Source organism: Centruroides sculpturatus, unplaced genomic scaffold (genome assembly GCF_000671375.1).
Source record: "Centruroides sculpturatus isolate CEXI.00-Female unplaced genomic scaffold, Cexi_2.0 scaffold53, whole genome shotgun sequence".
In the NCBI taxonomy this organism is placed as follows: Eukaryota; Metazoa; Arthropoda; class Arachnida; order Scorpiones; family Buthidae; genus Centruroides; species Centruroides sculpturatus.
Genome location: NW_019384350.1, coordinates 892,856 through 916,861, shown reverse-complemented (window position 1 = coordinate 916,861; position 24,006 = coordinate 892,856). Strand labels below are relative to the sequence as shown.

The 24,006-nt window shown below is 25.9% G+C and overlaps 1 protein-coding gene across 1 annotated transcript in view; it reads left to right on the top strand.

Annotated features, from left to right (window-relative positions):
• Positions 1 to 24,006, top strand: part of LOC111637559 (SRSF protein kinase 1-like) — a 94,644-nt gene that overhangs the window by 65,901 nt on the left and 4,737 nt on the right. The window contains exons 10-11 of the mRNA XM_023383069.1: positions 5,486 to 5,643; positions 5,721 to 5,826. Of these exons, the coding sequence (XP_023238837.1) occupies positions 5,486 to 5,643; positions 5,721 to 5,826 (264 nt within the window). The remainder of the gene's footprint in view (positions 1 to 5,485; positions 5,644 to 5,720; positions 5,827 to 24,006) is intronic.

Sequence of the window (24,006 nt, the reverse complement as noted above, 5' to 3'; positions counted from 1 at the left end):
ATTTACATGTGTAGGTCATTTCATTATTATCCACATTTGATATCATCATTTATCACATACTTCCATGACACTCTTGTCTGTCCGCTACAACTGCCAAGAATTAACGCAATTGGCGAAGCATAGTGACAGTGGGCCAATAAAGAGCAGGATCCTTGCCATAATGCGGTTTGCGTGCCAATTTTCGTACGTGCGTTAATCAAGCCGAATAGTATGGTCGAATATTCAGTATTCGGCCTCAGGCCGAATATACTATTCGTTGCAACACTAATACAAACTATAAATTTATACAAAATATAAAATTAAATTGTAACATTATATAAATAATCAAAATATAATCATATAAATAATCAAAATAATAATCAAAATATACACAGCATATTTTTATTATTTATATAATGTTACAATTTAATTTTATATTTTGTATAAATTTATAGTTTGTATTTGTATAATTTTATGAACACTAACTGAAGAGGGACATATAGGCCCGAAATGCATTTTAATTGTTCTATACAATATATTGTCAAAAAAGAGCCATACCTTATTGTAGAGAATTATTAAAGACTTTGTACTTTAATTCTCATTCACTGGTATGATAAGCTCTGAAGTATATTTGTCTAATTGATATAGACTAAGAAAAATAAAATAACATTACGGGCTAAAAGTAATGGATTATTTAATTATGGTATCTATGCTTTAAATCAGGGGTGTCCGACCTTTTTGTTACTCTGGGCCACATTGGAAGAAGTCATGGAGTTTTGGGCCACAAGTATTAATATATTATATATACTTGTAGCCCAATCCTTAAATATACATGTATATTTAAGGATTAATGTATCTAGATTATAGTAATAAGTATTAAAACTTTATGACGAAAAAGAATATTTTGAAAAATTATTTCTACAGACACTTTCAATTTATACTTAGAAATAGATAAATTCATTTATTGTAAAGGAGACAAACAGAAATTTGTTTGAAAAACACAAATATTTGTTTTATTTGAGTCTTTAATTAATAAAAAAAACAACAAAACACCATTTTAAAGTGCATTTTTATTCGACTAATATATTTATAAATAATATGTAGCCCAAAAAGTAGCCAATGCGCCAATTGATATTTTTTACGCCAAACTAACAAAAGGGTAGCCAAATCTTGCAATGCTGGGAGGAATGCTAAATAAAGCTGGAGTTGGGACTCGAGGATTAGAAACCCAAATGAGGGGAAAAGAGAGAAAGGACAAAAGATAAAGTGAGTAAGGTTGGAAAATTAAGGGTCAATATCTGCATAACAGAAGGTCTATTTAACCTTTCTCACCACTTTATATCTTTTGGCCTTTCCTTTCCCCAAATTGGGACTATAATCTTTGAGTCTCAACTCCAGCTTTATTTAGTATTCCTTCCTCATTGACACATTTCCAAGTACAGTGAAAACTGCTTAGGCGACCACCTGCATTCGACGGGCAATAGCTATTGCCCGTTTAGGCAATAGCTATGTTTCTCGTGAAATAAATATATAATGTAAACTTTCATTATCATAAAATAAAATATAATTTAATTTATTTTTGGTATTTTGATGTATGACATCATATTAAAATGAATTTTTATTGCAATATCTGGTTAGGATTGATCAGTTGTTTTTATAGAATTCCTTAAACAAAATGATTGTTTGCAAGAAAAGCCATTAGTCCCTCTGCTTCAATAGCTTACAGTTTGCATCACTCTTGCTAAGGATATAATTTGTAATCTGGAATTTTTTGCATACCTTTTTAATATGTATTTAATTGCGGCTCGCGAAAAATTTCGAATTTTGAAAAATGGCTCGGACTATCAAGGAGTTTGGCCACCCTGGGTATATAATAAGTAAACTTGCATCAAGGAAGATTTTAGGCAAAAAAACAGTTGAGATGATATTAAAGTATTTTATATTTAAGAAGAGAAAAAAGTACAGGTATCCCTCATATTACACAGTAGTTACATTCTGAAAAAGTGCCATGTTATGTGAATCCATGCTATATGATGCGAAACAAAGGACTAGTACAAAACATAGGTTCCAAGATTTAACAAAAGTATACTATTCTTTTTTGTTACTAAGAGAAATATGTAAAGCAATCAATAATTTATTTCCAATAAATAACTAACTGACAATCACAATTAAGCATACAGTATTACATATTAATATTATTTTAAGTTAAACAAGAACTTTTTTTCCTACAAAGTGTCATCATCATCTGAGCTTTTTTGTCGATCTTGATCAGAAATATCAGCAACAACAACATTTTTTTTAATGTATGACAAAATGAAAACATGTTATTAATCAAAAATTAGTTCCAGCAGGTTGTGTTTGTTTTGTTGAGTAACAAGTGAATTTTTCCCCCCAGAATTTGTGTTTAAATTGTTGTTTGAGTTGGGAACAGTTCGATTACTGAGATACCACTGTATTTTGTTTGTCATTTTTATGAATGATTATTTACCTATGGTTAAAAAAAGTTCGATAACACTTACCTAAACATGTTTAAATAAACTTTATTAAATACGAAGATTAATCTATAAAAACAAAACACAGTGACAGTCTAAAGGGCTGAAGTCTGAAAGCAACGACAAGGACATCTGGTTGGAAAGCTAAGACAAGGGGAGAAAATTGCACTATCAGTTATCATTAAACCTGACAAAAGGCACAAAACAAATTGAAAACTTCAATACTATGAAATCCATGGGCAAATTTGAGACAACATTCATGCTTGCTTGAATAAAAAATAAAAAAAATCAAATAACAGAGTTTGCACTTAAAAGTTGTGAAATTTTGTACAGAGGATTCTTCAAATTCTCAAATCATGTTAGAGCAAAACTGGAAACCATGCTGTAGAAGTGCTATATTGTATGATGGATACCTGTATATGAAAGAGTTAATAACATGGTTTGTAAGCATTTTGAGTTATGTTTAGCATCATATTTTTAAAATTCAAATTAATGTTATTAACTTAATTGTGATCTTTATTCTGATTTTGAGATAGTTCCTAATTAGAATAGAACTTGACTAAATTTAGAAATCTACAGATTTATTAAAGTAAATGTTTTTGTAAATATTTCTCTAGCTTTAAAAGCAGTAAATTTATGTTGAATTTAAATGAAATATTGAAGTTTTATTTATATTTGATATGTTACTGAAATATTGAATCGAATACTTACTATTAATTGTAAGCCTGGGAAAGACTCTTCATGGTCATTTTAATATTTAACTATTTGATAATAGCTCAATAATAACTGGTTATTATTAGGTTGTTATTAATAGTTAATATTTAATGATTTTATTATAATGTGATTTGAAAAACTAGTCTTGTATGAATTATATTATTGATATATATTTCTGACATGTTCAAACATTACTTTGTATAAACAGTATAACCATAATAATTGCTTTTTTCCTCAAAATTGCTATCAAAATTTTTACTGAAGTAATGTAAAAATTAATAAAAATATGTAAAAAATTGGTAAAACTTCAACATCTAATATTGTTAGCAAAAAAGTAAATGTTTTCAGAAAGATCAAGGAAAAGATTGTTAAATTTTGCCAATGTTTAAGATTTAAAAAATGTTTATTACCAATGTTTAAGATTTAAAAAATGCAAGATTCTGAAAATATTACTTCAGTTACATATATAGCAAATAGCAATTCTGTTGATGTTATTAAATTGTAATGAAGCTAACTAGCTAGTTTTATTATGATTTTAGTATCATTAGAACTATCATTTTCCAGTGTGTCTTCGGTTTAATTTAAATACTTTATTATAATAGTATAAATTATTTCAACTAAAGTTAATTTTCAGTTTTAAAATTATTATTATTATTATTATTCAGACTTTTTCATTCAGCATTTGTAATTATAGTTCTGCTACTAAGATGTTTACTGTATGTAAAGATATAAAGTTAATAAGTATGAAAAATTTTTTGATTTATGTATTGTTGTATCTTACAACTCGCATTCAAACTCAAATAAACTTGCATCAACTTTTGTCAATACAGAATAATTATTATACAATCAAAATGTATTCAAGAGTAAAACTTATTTTTACTGCAATTTTGTTCAGTAAATATAAATTTTAACTACTCCAGCTGGTACATAACCCACACAAAAATTGCTAAAATGGAAATAAAACTTTTGCATAACTTGATGTGTTGTGTGTATCTTACACTTCTGAACATTTGCTGGTAAAAAAACTATTTAATATGACAGGGATGGCCAACCTGCGGCTCGCGAGCCACATGTGGCTCTTTGAAGGATTATTTGTGGCTCTCGATAAATGTACCCGAGTTCCCTTTTCATTTTTGTGTTATTATATTTTTAAAAATTATTATCGTTCCGTATGTGTTTCAAAATGTCTTTTAAATTACTAACAACAAATATGAAAGACTAAGTGCAACGTTGTAACAAATTTCATTTCCGTCCAAGTTAAGAATGATATGACTCATCGAAAACTGCGCGAACGAACATAAACAGTGGCGTAATCGTCCGTTATCGACCGACTCCAGACCGATTTTGAATTTGTAAACTGTCATTGCAATGGACAGTTGACATTGTGCTCTGGAGGAAACAATTTGTATCACTCTTGCTACAGATATAATTTGTAATCTGGAATTTTTTGCATACCTTTTTAATACGTATTTAATTGCAGCTCGTGAAAAATTTCAAATTTTGAAAAATGGCTCGGACTATCAAGGAGCTTGGCCACCCCGGTAATATGATGATACATGATACACATGCCATTGTAATCATAATATATCATAATAATGATATATATCATGTACGTCATACAATACTAGAACATATTACTTACAATACCTACCTTAAAATATAAACTATTAATATGTATAATTATTCAACAGTGGTATTTGTTAGTATAGAGAGATTTGAGTTTGAACACATTATATCAAATACATCTATAGATTTTTTTTAAATTTTACAAGTTATTTGATATATAACACTGTTTTAACTCATACTAATAATATATATTTAAAGTTATCATTAGTGAGAAATTGAATAAATTTGTTGAAGTTTAATATTATAAAATTTTATTCTATACAAATTAGTAAATTATTATATATAAATGTAATAGCTATGTTAACAATTTGATAATTTTTTCAAATAATTATAAAAAATTATACATATACATATACCAGACATTTGTTAATAAATTCTGTAATGTCATAATCATTATTCAGTTTCAAATAGAAAAAATAATAATTTTGTAAACACAAAATCATCATCATCATGCTGTTATTCAGTTATGATATTTAATTTTAAGTTAGGAATAATATCAAAATTAACAAAAACTGATTCAGAAAAATTTAGAAACAAAATTTCAGAGATATAATGAAATTTCTATGATGATAAACTTATGGATTGCTCTAAATTCAAAAGTAATCATTTTAAAACAATGTATATTTGTACGTCATTGTATTGCGGTAGAAACTTCTTTCATGTTCTCTTTTCAGTTAGTACTGCACCTAGAGAATTTCGAGGTCCCAATCCTAATACAAAAATGTCTCGAAACAAAAAGAAAAAATTACGTAAAAAAGCTAAACGTCAACAAGAATTGTTGGAAATGCAGATGCAACAACTAGAAGAATTAGAAATGGAAGAACATTTACAGGTATGAATATTTATTATCTGATATTTGATTGTAATTTCATTATTATTAGCAAGAAAATAATTAATAATTTATTATAGAATAAAATGCATGAAACAGAAGATAGAGATGATGATGAAGAAACAACTCCAGAGGAGGATAGAAGGTTTAATGGTAGTTCTGATACAAAAAATCCTGGTCACAAAGGCAAGATAAAATTGCAGAATTTTTTGAAATATTTTATATTAGGATAGATTTTTCTATTTAATAGAATAATTTATCTCATATTTCATATTTATTAAAATTCTATTAGATTAATTTCTTAAGTTTATAATTTTTGTATTTGACTGTAGTATTTACTATTTTTTTCTTAAATTTCAATTGCTGTGATTTTTCATATTTAATTTTAAATTTTTAAATGTTTAATTTTTTATTTTTACATTTTTGAATATCACTCATATTTATTTGATTGAATTATGTAAGAATAAGTCCTGATTTCCTTTATATGCAACAAAATTAATGATAATCTTCTAATTATTTATTTATTACAAATTAATATTTGTATAGCATCAATATATTAGACATTTCATTTTGATTGATAGATTATGCTTCTGTTTTTGCAAACTTAAATATTTAATTTGTATGGGTTGACATTGATATCATTGATAAACTGTTGGATATTGGGCTGCTGCCTCTATACTATCAATATGTTGTCTATGTATCTTGTGTATAGGACAATGTTTTCATCATATTTAGGTAATGCCCTGGTTTCCAAATATCTGAATATCATCTTGCAGTGTATCCTGGAGAGGGGGTTTCCCACGAGGACCCCTCTGTTTTGTATGTACAGTACGTATTGCCATTGAATGCAAAAAAACGAAGAAAATGTTGTCAAGTGTGCTAATTCTAGTATTTCAGCATGCAATTTCACCAAACGGCTCATTTCTCTCAGAAGAAAATCCTCTAGGTGGCAGAAACAGGGCTCTAATTTGATTGACAGGTACATTGCTTGGAAGTTGAGAACTGTAATATACTATTCTTTGTATAGTTTTACTTGTTGGAGTTTCTGGATAAGTTCTAACGGTTGTGTAATACTATATTTGTGGTCAAGGCAGATGGTTTTTCATATTTTGCATTCAACGGCAATATGTACATACAAAACAGAGGGGTTCCCATGGAAAGCCCCTTCTCCTGGACACACTGCAAGATGGTACTCAGATCTTTGGAAAGGGCATTTACCTAAATTTGATGAAAACATTGGATGATATTCAAATATTTAATTATTTATAAGAATAACAATTTTAGTAATAATAATTTATTATTTATTCTCATTTAACAATATATGTATATATTGGGCTCAGCTGAAATTAACAATGATTTTTAATTTTTAAGATTAAAAAATTTAAATGATTCTGCAAGTTATTTTCAAATATTTGAGTTATATTATTTTTCTATCTATCTCCCACATTTTATTGCATCTTGTAGCAACATAATATTAACAAGAAGAGTGAATAAAAAAATTTCAATGAATAATGTTTTCAGCTAAAAAGTATATAAACATATTTCTTTTTTTATGTACATAAAAGTTTTGTTTCAATTAGCTAATCTATGAAATAAATATATAATGTTTCTCGTGAAATAAATATATAATGTAAACTTTCATTATCATAAAATAAAATATAATTTAATTTATTTTTGGTATTTTGATGTATGACATCATATTAAAATGAATTTTTATTGCAATATCTGGTTAGGATTGATCAGTTGTTTTTATAGAATTCCTTAAACAAAATGATTGTTTGCAAGAAAAGCCATTAGTCCCTTTAGTCCCAAATAACAATTGCATTGTGACAAAATTATTCCTCAGAAAAGAAAGCAATTGTTTTTATTGAAAAGTTAGTTGGTTGTAAATTAAAAGGAAAAGAGTTTTGCTTTATAAACAGTAGTTCAGTAACAATTAAGTTCTTTGTTCTGACTGAATTGTTATCATGAGATAACTTACAACACATTCAGGAAAATTTTAGTGACAAATTATTTTACAACACTATTAGAATTTTTAAAAAATTATAACTGCTTAAGATCTATTGATATTCATAATTAAATCTAACTATAACAGAATAGTTAGTATAGGCTGAGGAGTTAGTTTTCCTTTTGACTTAAAATATTATCTAACATATACATATACCAGACATTTGTTAATAAATTCTGTAATGTCATAATCATTATTCAGTTTCAAATAGAAAAAATAATAATTTTGTAAACACAAAATCATCATCATCATGCTGTTATTCAGTTATGATATTTAATTTTAAGTTAGGAATAATATCAAAATTAACAAAAACTGATTCAGAAAAATTTAGAAACAAAATTTCAGAGATATAATGAAATTTCTATGATGATAAACTTATGGATTGCTCTAAATTCAAAAGTAATCATTTTAAAACAATGTATATTTGTACGTCATTGTATTGCGGTAGAAACTTCTTTCATGTTCTCTTTTCAGTTAGTACTGCACCTAGAGAATTTCGAGGTCCCAATCCTAATACAAAAATGTCTCGAAACAAAAAGAAAAAATTACGTAAAAAAGCTAAACGTCAACAAGAATTGTTGGAAATGCAGATGCAACAACTAGAAGAATTAGAAATGGAAGAACATTTACAGGTATGAATATTTATTATCTGATATTTGATTGTAATTTCATTATTATTAGCAAGAAAATAATTAATAATTTATTATAGAATAAAATGCATGAAACAGAAGATAGAGCTCTTCATGGTCATTTTAATATTTAACTATTTGATAATAGCTCAATAATAACTGGTTATTATTAGGTTGTTATTAATAGTTAATATTTAATGATTTTATTATAATGTGATTTGAAAAACTAGTCTTGTATGAATTATATTATTGATATATATTTCTGACATGTTCAAACATTACTTTGTATAAACAGTATAACCATAATAATTGCTTTTTTCCTCAAAATTGCTATCAAAATTTTTACTGAAGTAATGTAAAAATTAATAAAAATATGTAAAAAATTTGGTAAAACTTCAACATCTAATATTGTTAGCAAAAAAGTAAATGTTTTCAGAAAGATCAAGGAAAAGATTGTTAAATTTTGCCAATGTTTAAGATTTAAAAAATGTTTATTACCAATGTTTAAGATTTAAAAAATGCAAGATTCTGAAAATATTGCTTCAGTTACATATATAGCAAATAGCAATTCTGTTGATGTTATTAAATTGTAATGAAGCTAACTAGCTAGTTTTATTATGATTTTAGTATCATTAGAACTATCATTTTCCAGTGTGTCTTCGGTTTAATTTAAATACTTTATTATAATAGTATAAATTATTTCAACTAAAGTTAATTTTCAGTTTTAAAATTATTATTATTATTATTATTCAGACTTTTTCATTCAGCATTTGTAATTATAGTTCTGCTACTAAGATGTTTACTGTATGTAAAGATATAAAGTTAATAAGTATGAAAAATTTTTTGATTTATGTATTGTTGTATCTTACAACTCGCATTCAAACTCAAATAAACTTGCATCAACTTTTGTCAATACAGAATAATTATTATACAATCAAAATGTATTCAAGAGTAAAACTTATTTTTACTGCAATTTTGTTCAGTAAATATAAATTTTAACTACTCCAGCTGGTACATAACCCACACAAAAATTGCTAAAATGGAAATAAAACTTTTGCATAACTTGATGTGTTGTGTGTATCTTACACTTCTGAACATTTGCTGGTAAAAAAACTATTTAATATGACAGGGATGGCCAACCTGCGGCTCGCGAGCCACATGTGGCTCTTTGAAGGATTATTTGTGGCTCTCGATAAATGTACCCGAGTTCCCTTTTCATTTTTGTGTTATTATATTTTTAAAAATTATTATCGTTCCGTATGTGTTTCAAAATGTCTTTTAAATTACTAACAACAAATATGAAAGACTAAGTGCAACNCCCCTTCTCCTGGACACACTGCAAGATGGTACTCAGATCTTTGGAAAGGGCATTTACCTAAATTTGATGAAAACATTGGATGATATTCAAATATTTAATTATTTATAAGAATAACAATTTTAGTAATAATAATTTATTATTTATTCTCATTTAACAATATATGTATATATTGGGCTCAGCTGAAATTAACAATGATTTTTAATTTTTAAGATTAAAAAATTTAAATGATTCTGCAAGTTATTTTCAAATATTTGAGTTATATTATTTTTCTATCTATCTCCCACATTTTATTGCATCTTGTAGCAACATAATATTAACAAGAAGAGTGAATAAAAAAAATTTCAATGAATAATGTTTTCAGCTAAAAAGTATATAAACATATTTCTTTTTTTATGTACATAAAAGTTTTGTTTCAATTAGCTAATCTATGAAATAAATATATAATGTTTCTCGTGAAATAAATATATAATGTAAACTTTCATTATCATAAAATAAAATATAATTTAATTTATTTTTGGTATTTTGATGTATGACATCATATTAAAATGAATTTTTATTGCAATATCTGGTTAGGATTGATCAGTTGTTTTTATAGAATTCCTTAAACAAAATGATTGTTTGCAAGAAAAGCCATTAGTCCCTTTAGTCCCAAATAACAATTGCATTGTGACAAAATTATTCCTCAGAAAAGAAAGCAATTGTTTTTATTGAAAAGTTAGTTGGTTGTAAATTAAAAGGAAAAGAGTTTTGCTTTATAAACAGTAGTTCAGTAACAATTAAGTTCTTTGTTCTGACTGAATTGTTATCATGAGATAACTTACAACACATTCAGGAAAATTTTAGTGACAAATTATTTTACAACACTATTAGAATTTTTAAAAAATTATAACTGCTTAAGATCTATTGATATTCATAATTAAATCTAACTATAACAGAATAGTTAGTATAGGCTGAGGAGTTAGTTTTCCTTTTGACTTAAAATATTATCTAAAGACTGGCTCATACCTTGAGAATGAAAAAGAAGAGAAAATGACATTAAACTGATTTAATGTGCAACTCCTTGAATATTATTCATGACATACTTTCATAGTCTTTTTGTTTGTGAGAAAACTAGAAGAAAGTTTTATTATTCTCTGCTTCATAGCTTACAATTCTTTGTGCTGCTAATTAAGATGATAAAACAGAAATGTTTGTTGACATTTTTATGCATTATCTGTGTATTTTGGACAATAAACTACCTAAATATAGATTTAAAATTTGACTTGATTTCAAATAAATGATTTAAATGGAATTTCTGGTGTTTTGATCTTTTAAATCCGAAATCCAATAATAGAATCTATTATGATTGAATTTTTTATATTTTTTTTAAGTATGGTTGCATATGATTATGGCCATATGTTAATCTGGGTAAATAACATTCTCCTAAATTTCCTTCTTTATTAGCCCTGTCTATTTATCCTGCTGCTTGTTTACTTTCTGCTTCATTTCATTTTATTATTTGATTCCCTATTTTTGTATTTTCCCCCCTCAACACTTTCTTGTTCAATCATCAATGAATCTGTAAAATAATTCTATGGTAAATAAGGAATGATATAAATATCTGATGATAAAAAACCAAAAGAAGAAAATAAATTTTTTATATAGGATTGAAAACTTTCTTTAAAGAAAATTATTAGAAATACAGGAATTTAAAATCAAATATATTATTGAATAGAAATTGACAATTGACGGGATGTTACAAAATGGGACAGAAATATTTTAAGGAAAAGTCAGGTCTATTTGATTGAATAGTTAGACAAGAAAATATACTCAAAAACTAGAGAAAATAGATATAACATATATGAGATAAAAGCATATAAGATAGTAACATTGAAAACAGAATAGAAAGGGATTGTGTAGTAAGACTTGCATATTTAGTTAGATTTTGTGCAATAACTTGCATTTCAGATAAATTTGTATTTATATACAGAACGGGACAAAATACTATTTGAAAGACAAATAGTAAATATTTAGAATTGAAATTTTGTGGAACACACAAAAAATGTTTGTCATAATAAAAAGTACTACTAAAAGTTGTTTTGGAATGTTTAAAAATAAATATATGATATTCATAAAAAATCAGAGATAATTTTTAAATTAATCTATTTTCTAACAGTTAGAACAATTCAAAAGTTTGATTGTGCAAAATTTTCATGCAAGTTTTCATGCATTTTTTAAAATGTAATTATTTTAAAAANGTGAGAAAGGTTAAATAGACTTTCTGTTAAGCAAATATGGACCCAAGAATAAGTCCTGATTTCCTTTATATGCAACAAAATTAATGATAATCTTCTAATTATTTATTTATTACAAATTAATATCTGTATAGCATCAATATATTAGACATTTCATTTTGATTGATAGATTATGCTTCTGTTTTTGCAAACTTAAATATTTAATTTGTATGGGTTGACATTGATATCATTGATAAACTGTTGGATATTGGGCTGCTGCCTCTATACTATCAATATGTTGTCTATGTATCTTGTGTATAGGACAATGTTTTCATCATATTTAGGTAATGCCCTGGTTTCCAAATATCTGAATATCATCTTGCAGTGTATCCTGGAGAGGGGGTTTCCCACGAGGACCCCTCTGTTTTGTATGTTCAGTACGTATTGCCATTGAATGCAAAAAAACGAAGAAAATGTTGTCAAGTGTGCTAATTCTAGTATTTCAGCATGCAATTTCACCAAACGGCTCATTTCTCTCAGAAGAAAATCCTCTAGGTGGCAGAAACAGGGCTCTAATTTGATTGACAGGTACATTGCTTGGAAGTTGAGAACTGTAATATACTATTCTTTGTATAGTTTTACTTGTTGGAGTTTCTGGATAAGTTCTAATGGTTGTGTAATACTATATTTGTGGTCAAGGCAGATGGTTTTTCATATTTTGCATTCAACGGCAATATGTACATACAAAACAGAGGGGTTCCCATGGAAAGCCCCTTCTCCTGGACACACTGCAAGATGGTACTCAGATCTTTGGAAAGGGCATTTACCTAAATTTGATGAAAACATTGGATGCCGTTATCGACCGACTTCAGACAAATTTTGAATTTGTAAACTGTCATTGCAATGGACAGTTGACATTGTGCTCTGGAGGAAACAATTTGTATCACTCTTGCTACAGATATAATTTGTAATCTGGAATTNTATTTTCAAATATTTGAGTTATATTATTTTTCTATCTATCTCCCACATTTTATTGCATCTTGTAGCAACATAATATTAACAAGAAGAGTGAATAAAAAAAATTTCAATGAATAATGTTTTCAGCTAAAAAGTATATAAACATATTTCTTTTTTTATGTACATAAAAGTTTTGTTTCAATTAGCTAATCTATGAAATAAATATATAATGTTTCTCGTGAAATAAATATATAATGTAAACTTTCATTATCATAAAATAAAATATAATTTAATTTATTTTTGGTATTTTGATGTATGACATCATATTAAAATGAATTTTTATTGCAATATCTGGTTAGGATTGATCAGTTGTTTTTATAGAATTCCTTAAACAAAATGATTGTTTGCAAGAAAAGCCATTAGTCCCTTTAGTCCCAAATAACAATTGCATTGTGACAAAATTATTCCTCAGAAAAGAAAGCAATTGTTTTTATTGAAAAGTTAGTTGGTTGTAAATTAAAAGGAAAAGAGTTTTGCTTTATAAACAGTAGTTCAGTAACAATTAAGTTCTTTGTTCTGACTGAATTGTTATCATGAGATAACTTACAACACATTCAGGAAAATTTTAGTGACAAATTATTTTACAACACTATTAGAATTTTTAAAAAATTATAACTGCTTAAGATCTATTGATATTCATAATTAAATCTAACTATAACAGAATAGTTAGTATAGGCTGAGGAGTTAGTTTTCCTTTTGACTTAAAATATTATCTAAAGACTGGCTCATACCTTGAGAATGAAAAAGAAGAGAAAATGACATTAAACTGATTTAATGTGCAACTCCTTGAATATTATTCATGACATACTTTCATAGTCTTTTTGTTTGTGAGAAAACTAGAAGAAAGTTTTATTATTCTCTGCTTCATAGCTTACAATTCTTTGTGCTGCTAATTAAGATGATAAAACAGAAATGTTTGTTGACATTTTTATGCATTATCTGTGTATTTTGGACAATAAACTACCTAAATATAGATTTAAAATTTGACTTGATTTCAAATAAATGATTTAAATGGAATTTCTGGTGTTTTGATCTTTTAAATCCGAAATCCAATAATAGAATCTATTATGATTGAATTTTTTATATTTTTTTTAAGTATGGTTGCATATGATTATGGCCATATGTTAATCTGGGTAAATAACATTCTCCTAAATTTCCTTCTTTATTAGCCCTGTCTATTTATCCTGCTGCTTGTTTACTTTCTGCTTCATTTCATTTTATTATTTGATTCCCTATTTTTGTATTTTCCCCCCTCAACACTTTCTTGTTCAATCATCAATGAATCTGTAAAATAATTCTATGGTAAATAAGGAATGATATAAATATCTGATGATAAAAAACCAAAAGAAGAAAATAAATTTTTTATATAGGATTGAAAACTTTCTTTAAAGAAAATTATTAGAAATACAGGAATTTAAAATCAAATATATTATTGAATAGAAATTGACAATTGACGGGATGTTACAAAATGGGACAGAAATATTTTAAGGAAAAGTCAGGTCTATTTGATTGAATAGTTAGACAAGAAAATATACTCAAAAACTAGAGAAAATAGATATAACATATATGAGATAAAAGCATATAAGATAGTAACATTGAAAACAGAATAGAAAGGGATTGTGTAGTAAGACTTGCATATTTAGTTAGATTTTGTGCAATAACTTGCATTTCAGATAAATTTGTATTTATATACAGAACGGGACAAAATACTATTTGAAAGACAAATAGTAAATATTTAGAATTGAAATTTTGTGGAACACACAAAAAATGTTTGTCATAATAAAAAGTACTACTAAAAGTTGTTTTGGAATGTTTAAAAATAAATATATGATATTCATAAAAAATCAGAGATAATTTTTAAATTAATCTATTTTCTAACAGTTAGAACAATTCAAAAGTTTGATTGTGCAAAATTTTCATGCAAGTTTTCATGCATTTTTTTAAAATGTAATTATTTTAAAAAATTGAACTATAGAAACATCCAACAATCGCCTAAATGATCGGGCTACAATTCGGCTAATCATTTAGATCAGGGGTGTCCAATGTGGCCCAATAAACGTGTAAACAAAACTGACAAATTTTTTTTATTTTATTTTATTTATTTCAATGGCATAAATTCAAAAAAGAAGTTTCACAAAGTCGTAAACCTTTATACATATTTAATTTTTGAATGGAAAGGAAATATTTTCAAATACTTGGAAATGTGTGAATGAGGAAGGAATACTAAATAAAGCTAAAGTTGAGACTCAAAGAATTATAGACCCAAATTCGGGGAAAGGAGAGTAATGCCAAAAGATAAAAAGTAGTGAGAAAGGTTACAGAGACTTTCTGTTAAGCAAATATGGACCCTTAATTTCCCAACTTTCCTCACTTCTTTATCTTTTGTCCTTTCTCTCCTTTCCTCGCATTTGGGTCTATAATCCTTTGAGTCCAACTTTGGCTTTATTTAGTATTCCTTCCAGCGTTGCAAGATTTGGCTACCCTTTTTTTAGTTTGGTGTAAAAAATATCATTTGGCGCATTGGTTACTTTTTGGGCTACATCTTATTTATAAATATATTAGTCGAATAAAAATGCACTTTAAAATAGTGTTTTTGTCATTTTTTATTAATTAGAGACCCAAATTAAACAAATATTTGTGTTTTTTAAATGAATTTTTTTGTTACTAGGGGGATGGAATACAATCGTCTCTGACATTTCCAATTAAATGTAAATAAATAAATAAATTTTTGTTTGTCTCCTTTATAATAAATTCATTTATCTATTTCTAAGTAAAAATTGGAAGTGTCTGTAGAAGTAATTTTTTAAAATATCCTTTTTCGTGATAAAGATTTAATACTTATTACTATAATCTAGACAGGTATATATAATAAATGCTAATCGTTAAATTTACGAGTATATTTAAGGATTAACATTTATTATATATACTTGTGGCCCAAAACTCCATGACATCTTCCAATGTGGCCCAGAAAGACAAAAAGGTTGAACACCCCTATCCCTGATTTAGGTGATTGTTGAATTTTTCTATATACTCATCGGGCTTTTCAATGTTTGTTATATTTAAAATTGAACTAGTACAAAAATAATGATTTTAACTTTTATGTTTTAGTAATAAAGAGATAAACAATTCAGAATGGTTTTAAAGTGTAAATTATATTCATAACACATGCACAATGCATAGTATATGTGCAGAAAAGAAAACAAATTTGAAGATTTTATAAAAAGTAGTGTTATTTTATAGAAATGCTGATATTTTTTTGAAATATGTAAGTTTTTGTTATTGAGCATATAAATTCCTTTATATAATTCTCATTTTTCAAATTTGATCTTATAAATTTGTTTATAGCATATATTTGGATTTGGAGTTTTGATCAATTTGAGTGTGCCATCATATGTTAATAACTACATCAGGAGGATCCTATTTTATGAAAATCAATTTTTTGAGAAAAATCTTATTATTGGCCAAAATTTTGTTTTTTTAATAAAATAAAACAAATGAGAATGAATATAATGGAAATATTAATCTACACATTACATTAATGGCAATGTATCAGACATTCAAATGCTCTGAAATACTAATTCATATCAAATACCAAATGCCTATGTTGAGTATTTGAAAATACAAATAGTTTGAATATTCTAGCAAACTATTATTTCAAATAGGAATTGATTGATAAGAACTGTTTCTTTTCAAATTAAAATTTGCTTTGAAAGAGAGACAATTTTGGAAATCCAAGAGACTGTACAAGGGAACTAAAGCATTCCAAAAAGATTCTCTTGTGGGCATACATAAATTATTAGTGTGGAAAATTTGTTTAGTTCACAGAGGAGTGTATTTTGAAGACTGATACTAAAAAAATTAGCCAATATTTCTTTTTAATAAATTCAATCCCCAAACTTGTAAATGCATCTTGTATTCATGTCCAACATTGATGCATGTTTTTCAATGATTACAGTCAAACATTTTCAGAAATGCATTTTAAGTAAGGCTGCTCAAAATAACTGTAATGTTTTTCTTGATGTCCTCAAAGTCCAGTACATTGAGGACATCAAGAAAAACATTACAGGTATTTGAGTTATTTTGCTTCTACTTCAGTTTAACGTTAACTTTGGGAACAAAGCAAAATCAATTTGAGCCAAATTGAGTAAGTTAGGTAGATGATCAAGTATGGTGACCATTTTTCTGTTATCTTGAATGCTCTGTCAGCCATTCCAGAAATACCTGTGCCACTTGAAGACTTGTATTCAGTTAAAGTGTTAGCCCCATAAAATTGATGGAGAGGTTTATGGTTCTCCATTGGGTACCTTTTTTTTACCATTACTGCAGATTTGATAAAGTAATGCTGCTCATTTCTTTGCTAAATCCATTTTTTTTTCTAAAAAATTGACAAAACATATTTAGTATGTCTTGCAAAATACACACAAACTTATCTACTGTTAATGATACAAATGTGAAACAATGTTGCGTAATCATCTAATATTCCCTCTAACGAATGAACTTATCCCCATGTGTATGTTGCCTTTTATTGATCTATCAGAACATTAATTCAGTTTACATGTGGCCTCATGGCATACATACTATATAGACCACATTATAATTTATAAATTGATATTTCTGTACTTGATGAGAAAGTTGTGATTGCTAAATAATTATTTTACTAATATATATTCTTATCTCTCTAGTTCATAAATATATTTTACTGTAAAAATTAATTAGTTTTAATAAAATAACTACTTTAGCTAACTAACTAATTATTTTCTGAAGAGTATTTGTTCTTTTTGAATCAAATCAACACTACAATACATAAAAAAATATTATTCTAAAATTTAAAGGTGTAAAACTGAAAATAGGTTAATGTAGGATTTAAAATATTACCATACAAAGTAAAATTTATTGTTTTCTTAGCATGAACATATTTTGGTGCCAGAGGTTCAGAGATTTCAGAACTTTCATTCAAAAAAGCTAATAAGTATTTTTCTGAATTTAAAAAAGTATATCTGAGTAAGGCGTATTTTTCTAAAATAGATTTTGTCAGAAATTCTCTACCATGTGATTACAGATATATGGAATGAATATGTAACACTTCTGTCAGTTATGCTGCTTTATTTTCTAAGGAAAACATCTGTTGAATTGATAATAATTTACAGTTTATTAGTTAAATGACTCTATCTTTTAATGAATATAGCAGTATTACCATTTAAATAAGATACTTCACTCCATGTTGTTTGGTTAATTATACATTCGTGCACTATTTTTGAAAACTACCACAAATATTTTTCTTGTTTAAACTTAAAATACTTATGAAATTTATTAAAAAGAGAAAAACTTATTTATTGTAGAATATAAAAGAGAACTGTTATATAAACAGAAAATAATTTATTATTTATTAATAAATAGCAGAATTATACATATATAAATTTTTAGGTATGTTTACTTTATTTATTCATGGTTAAATAGTTGCTTTACAGTTTAAGAAGTTAAATATTATTTTGAAATGAAATATTCATAAAATGCTTTGTAATGTCTTATAAACAAAAATTCTTTGGTCTTTAGAGATTTTTGTAATGATTTTTTTAAACATTAAAAAATTAATGTTTTAAGACTGAACAATAGCATAAATAGAATGGTTACTGCACTTTGTGATTTTAAGTTTTAATATGTAACCAGTTACAAACAAAATTAAAATATGAACCTATATACCAACTAAAAATAAATATAGTAAACCGTATTAATATTAAACAAAACAATATATACAAAATGAATATAGAATAGGATTTATTAAAATTCTACATAGAAAATAATCTTCAATAAAATTGGCATTTAACATTTTATTTAAAAAAAAAAAAAAAAATAGAGAGAGGCAAAGGTCTATTGTGTATTCTGTCTTACTAGTAGTTGAATGGATTAAACCACTGAACATTGGTAGTTGGTCCTGGGCTTGCACCTGCTCATTGTCTAGCTGTGTGTAGCTTTTTTTTTTTTTTTTTTTTTTAATGTAACAACTAAAGGAGCCAGTTTTCCATAGGAAGTTTCTTCTTGGAAAGTTGTCCTTATGTTGCTTTACTTTATCTTATCAAGCATAAATGATAGGATATGCATTAGAAACGAAAAATATTTGGAAATTTTGGTAAGGATTTCTAAAAAAAAGTTGGTGGCGAAGAGACAAAATCTTAAACTCCAGAAAAATTTTAGATTATACTAAATGTTAAGAAATGTAAATCTTTGACTTGTATATAAAATATAAAATTCCTATAACTAATAATAACATCCATCAGTCAGATATTAACATGTCTAGGACTTTTGTTTAAAGATAAAAATATATATTAAGATTTTGTTAGCTTATCGAGAGAAGCATTATAAAAAATACAAATTCTTACAAAATGAAGTTATTTGAGAAACATATTTATTCATGAATATTTTTCATTAGAGTTCATTTCAAGGCTGGTTAATAGAATACATACATTGAATCCCAATTTAAACATTATTAATAGAATAATGGTAAATTGGTGAATCAATTAATGAATAAATTTAATATATTAGTTTTTTTACTATATATTAGCTTAAGGTATCAGATTAGAAGCAAAATAAAGATGGGGGGAAAAAATACTAACACATCTCTGTGATTAAATAAGAAAATGAAATAAAATTTTTAAAGTAAAATTGTTAATAATAATGATGATCTCTGAAATGTTAAAAATGGTAAGAAGCAGATTATCAAATTTGTGTTAATATTTAATTTTCATATTAAAGTGCTTATTATTTAAATAAAATAATGAGAATTCTTTGAGAGAAACTTCAAAAACATGTCTTCTGGTTTGATTTTAACTAAGGAAGCAACTTTAATGGAAAGAGCTTTAACAAAAAAGAAATGGAATTGTAGAAGGCAAATGTTACAGTTAAAATTAAAAACAGTATTACAAGAATATTAAAAAGTTTTAATGATATGGTTATTAATGAAAGAGATGCAGAATTTTTCACATCCACAAAAATGGTTTTATAAATATAAAAGAATTTAAAAGTTTTTAGAAGAAGCCTGTACTGTACAACATAATAATAATTCAAAATAGGATAAGATTAACATATAACAATATATATTTTTTAAATAATGGAGAAGCCAAAACTTGTTTAAAAAATAATTAATAAACTCTTTTTTATAAAATAAAAACAATTTACAGATCTGTTTTATTGTGTAATTTATAGATAATTGAAATTAATTATGTCTGAGTTATTTTCTCAACAATATACAGTCTGTTAAAAATAAAATGAACAAGTCCCATAACTAAAATTGGAAGGATCAAACTAATTATGGCTAAACAAGGTGCAAAAGCTGTAAGAACATGTGCTAATGACAATTGTGCTTGTTTACATGCTTGCTTGCCACTTGCCTTTTTTTGACTTACATGTTTATGATAACTGGTGCTGTTGTCAAATCAAGTTATTAAAAATTTTCCTAACGTTAACATTATTTAGATTTTCATCTACTTTCTAATTGCACTATTTTTGTAGTGTGATTTTAATTTTACATAAGTTTTAATTATTTGTTAGTGTTATGGACATTTAAAAAATAATTTTTATTTAATAAAATTTTATTTGGAAATGTGGAAGCACAAAGTCCAGATCTAAAAATTTTGCCAAATTGTCCAGCCTTGCTCAAATAAAATATGTTTTTGTCATTCAGACAGTAGCAGAATTTCAAATAAGACCTTTGTGAATTTTTGAGGGTAAACTGTACATAAAAACTATTTTGAATTACATAAAATTATTTATTTAGTTCCATTAGTAATTTATTGTTGTAAATGGTATATACAACAAATTATATGAAATTATTTGCTAATAAAGATTTGATGCTAAGATATTTTATTATTCAATGATTTAAATAAATTATGAATTGATTCATTTTATTTTAACTTTGTTACATAGTAAGTTTGATAAATTAATATGTTAATATATCAAAATTTACTTTATATTATATATGTGTGTTTAGATGATTAAACATAAATCAAAATCTTAATCAATGTTCATTGAGAAGAAATTATACTTTATTTAGAGTTATAGTGGAGCAAATCTTAAATAGAATTTCTGCTTAATTTTAAAGATTTTTTTTAATAAATGTTTTAGGCTTTAAAAATATCAGAATGTTAAATTTATTTTTAAACCTAATATCAGCCTAGAAGATTTGAATATTTTAGATTTGTAATATGAAAGTGTTAAATAAATAAATTTATTTTTATTTTATTTTTTTTGAAGATTTAGTTACTGGCAAACTTTGATTAAAAGTATCCAACAATCAGAATTTCTTTTGAAAAATTTTTTTTCTGTACTATGAGCATATGAATTTGACGATAGAACATTAACAGATGACTTAACTTTACTAACTTATGAGATTATTAAAATAATAATGAAAATAAAAAAGTGTAATAAATTGCTAAAATTGAAAGCACAATTGATGAGTTTTTCAATAAATGCAAATTAATAACTGCCTTTTGATGTTAAAACTCTTTTAATTAACACTCAATATATAAAAGCAAGAACTTTTGATACTGCATTAGTCTTCCTCAGGCAGAATTATTTGGAATAATATTTGATGGTAATACATCATTGAAAGTGCTCACTTTTATGTATTGTGTGTTAAGAGTTTTAATGTCAAAAGACAGTTATTAATTTCCATTAATAAATTAAATTGAGTAGACTTATATAACATACATTTGATTTAATGTTTATTATTATTATTAATTTTTAATCTTTGTATCATAAGCAAATACATCTAATGAGTAAGTAACAGAAATTATGCTTCATTTCTTTAATATGTTAGCTGCCAAATTGCTAATAAATCAAAGAATCATATAACTTGAGGAAAAGTTTTTAATGTAACAACTAAAGGAGCCAGTTTTCCATAGGAAGTTTCTTCTTGGAAAGTTGTCCTTATGTTGCTTTACTTTATCTTATCAAGCATAAATGATAGGATATGCATTAGAAACGAAAAATATTTGGAAATTTTGGTAAGGATTTCTAAAAAAAAGTTGGTGGCGAAGAGACAAAATCTTAAACTCCAGAAAAATTTTAGATTATACTAAATGTTAAGAAATGTAAATCTTTGACTTGTATATAAAATATAAAATTCCTATAACTAATAATAACATCCATCAGTCAGATATTAACATGTCTAGGACTTTTGTTTAAAGATAAAAATATATATTAAGATTTTGTTAGCTTATCGAGAGAAGCATTATAAAAAATACAAATTCTTACAAAATGAAGTTATTTGAGAAACATATTTATTCATGAATATTTTTCATTAGAGTTCATTTCAAGGCTGGTTAATAGAATACATACATTGAATCCCAATTTAAACATTATTAATAGAATAATGGTAAATTGGTGAATCAATTAATGAATAAATTTAATATATTAGTTTTTTTACTATATATTAGCTTAAGGTATCAGATTAGAAGCAAAATAAAGATGGGGGGAAAAAATACTAACACATCTCTGTGATTAAATAAGAAAATGAAATAAAATTTTTAAAGTAAAATTGTTAATAATAATGATGATCTCTGAAATGTTAAAAATGGTAAGAAGCAGATTATCAAATTTGTGTTAATATTTAATTTTCATATTAAAGTGCTTATTATTTAAATAAAATAATGAGAATTCTTTGAGAGAAACTTCAAAAACATGTCTTCTGGTTTGATTTTAACTAAGGAAGCAACTTTAATGGAAAGAGCTTTAACAAAAAAGAAATGGAATTGTAGAAGGCAAATGTTACAGTTAAAATTAAAAACAGTATTACAAGAATATTAAAAAGTTTTAATGATATGGTTATTAATGAAAGAGATGCAGAATTTTTCACATCCACAAAAATGGTTTTATAAATATAAAAGAATTTAAAAGTTTTTAGAAGAAGCCTGTACTGTACAACATAATAATAATTCAAAATAGGATAAGATTAACATATAACAATATATATTTTTTAAATAATGGAGAAGCCAAAACTTGTTTAAAAAATAATTNATCTTTATATTCACCCAGCTGATTTTTCAGAAAAAACAAACTTTTTGGTCTACTTCTAAGACATGCTTTGGATGAAAAAATTCTTAAATAGATGGAACTTCTAATGCTTCAAATGTTCTAATATGTTTGAATGTAGAGAAGCTCTTTTGTAAATTTGGCCTTTTTAGAATTGACCAATATATTGGTCCATTCTAAAAAAATTCATTCTGAATCAGTTGGGTGAATATAAACCAAGACTGTGGAGTCGGAGTTGAGAGGAATTTTTGGCCAGAGGAGTCGGAGTCGGGAAAAATGTGTTGACTCTGACTCCAGCATTTTAAATTTAATTTAGTTTTTTTTATTTAAATGAAAGAAAATTTATTTTATATTTATTAATTTTTTAAAATGTATTTGTATTTTGTTATATTTCATTTATTTTAAATACAAAATGCAACAATTTAATTTATTAAATATGTATCAATAGTTTTCTTTGTAGAATTTGTGTTTAGTAGTTAAATTATTTTGACCCAATTGAATTTGAATATCATTGATTCATTCCTTTCTTATCCCCACTCTAAATAAATAGTCTATTTTTCTGAATGAGCGAGACTAATTGATTGATGTATATATTTTTATTTTCTGAACAAGTGGCTGAAGTAGCTAGATTGCACACTTTTTAGTTGAACTGACTTTTCTGGAAATGTGAAAGTGAAGTGAAAAAACTGTAGAATAAAGATATGTAGATGTAGAATTTTATTGCTTCCCTTTTTCCTCTTATTAAGTATTTGTTAAAAATTTATTTTTTTTATACAAATAAATATTAATGTAAGTTAAATATTAAAAATACTAACTATAAAAGTATTTGGGTAAATGCCCGGGGCTCCTTTCAGAGTTCAGAGTAGGGTAACCCCATATGAGTACCTCTACCCCCCATAAAATGACTTGGTATTTAATTTTGCCGAAGTTGAGTTGGAATCGAAGTCAGCTTACTAAAATTATTAGGAGTCGGAGTTGAGTGTTTTTTTACCAACTCCACAGCCCTGAATAAACATAGTGAAGTACAATGTTATAAATAAATAAGATTTAATTGAAAGAAAATGATTATTGCTTATAATTGCTGCATTAATAAATTTTGTATGAAAGTGCATATAAATTTGTTTATTTATGTATATTATTATTATTATTATTTTA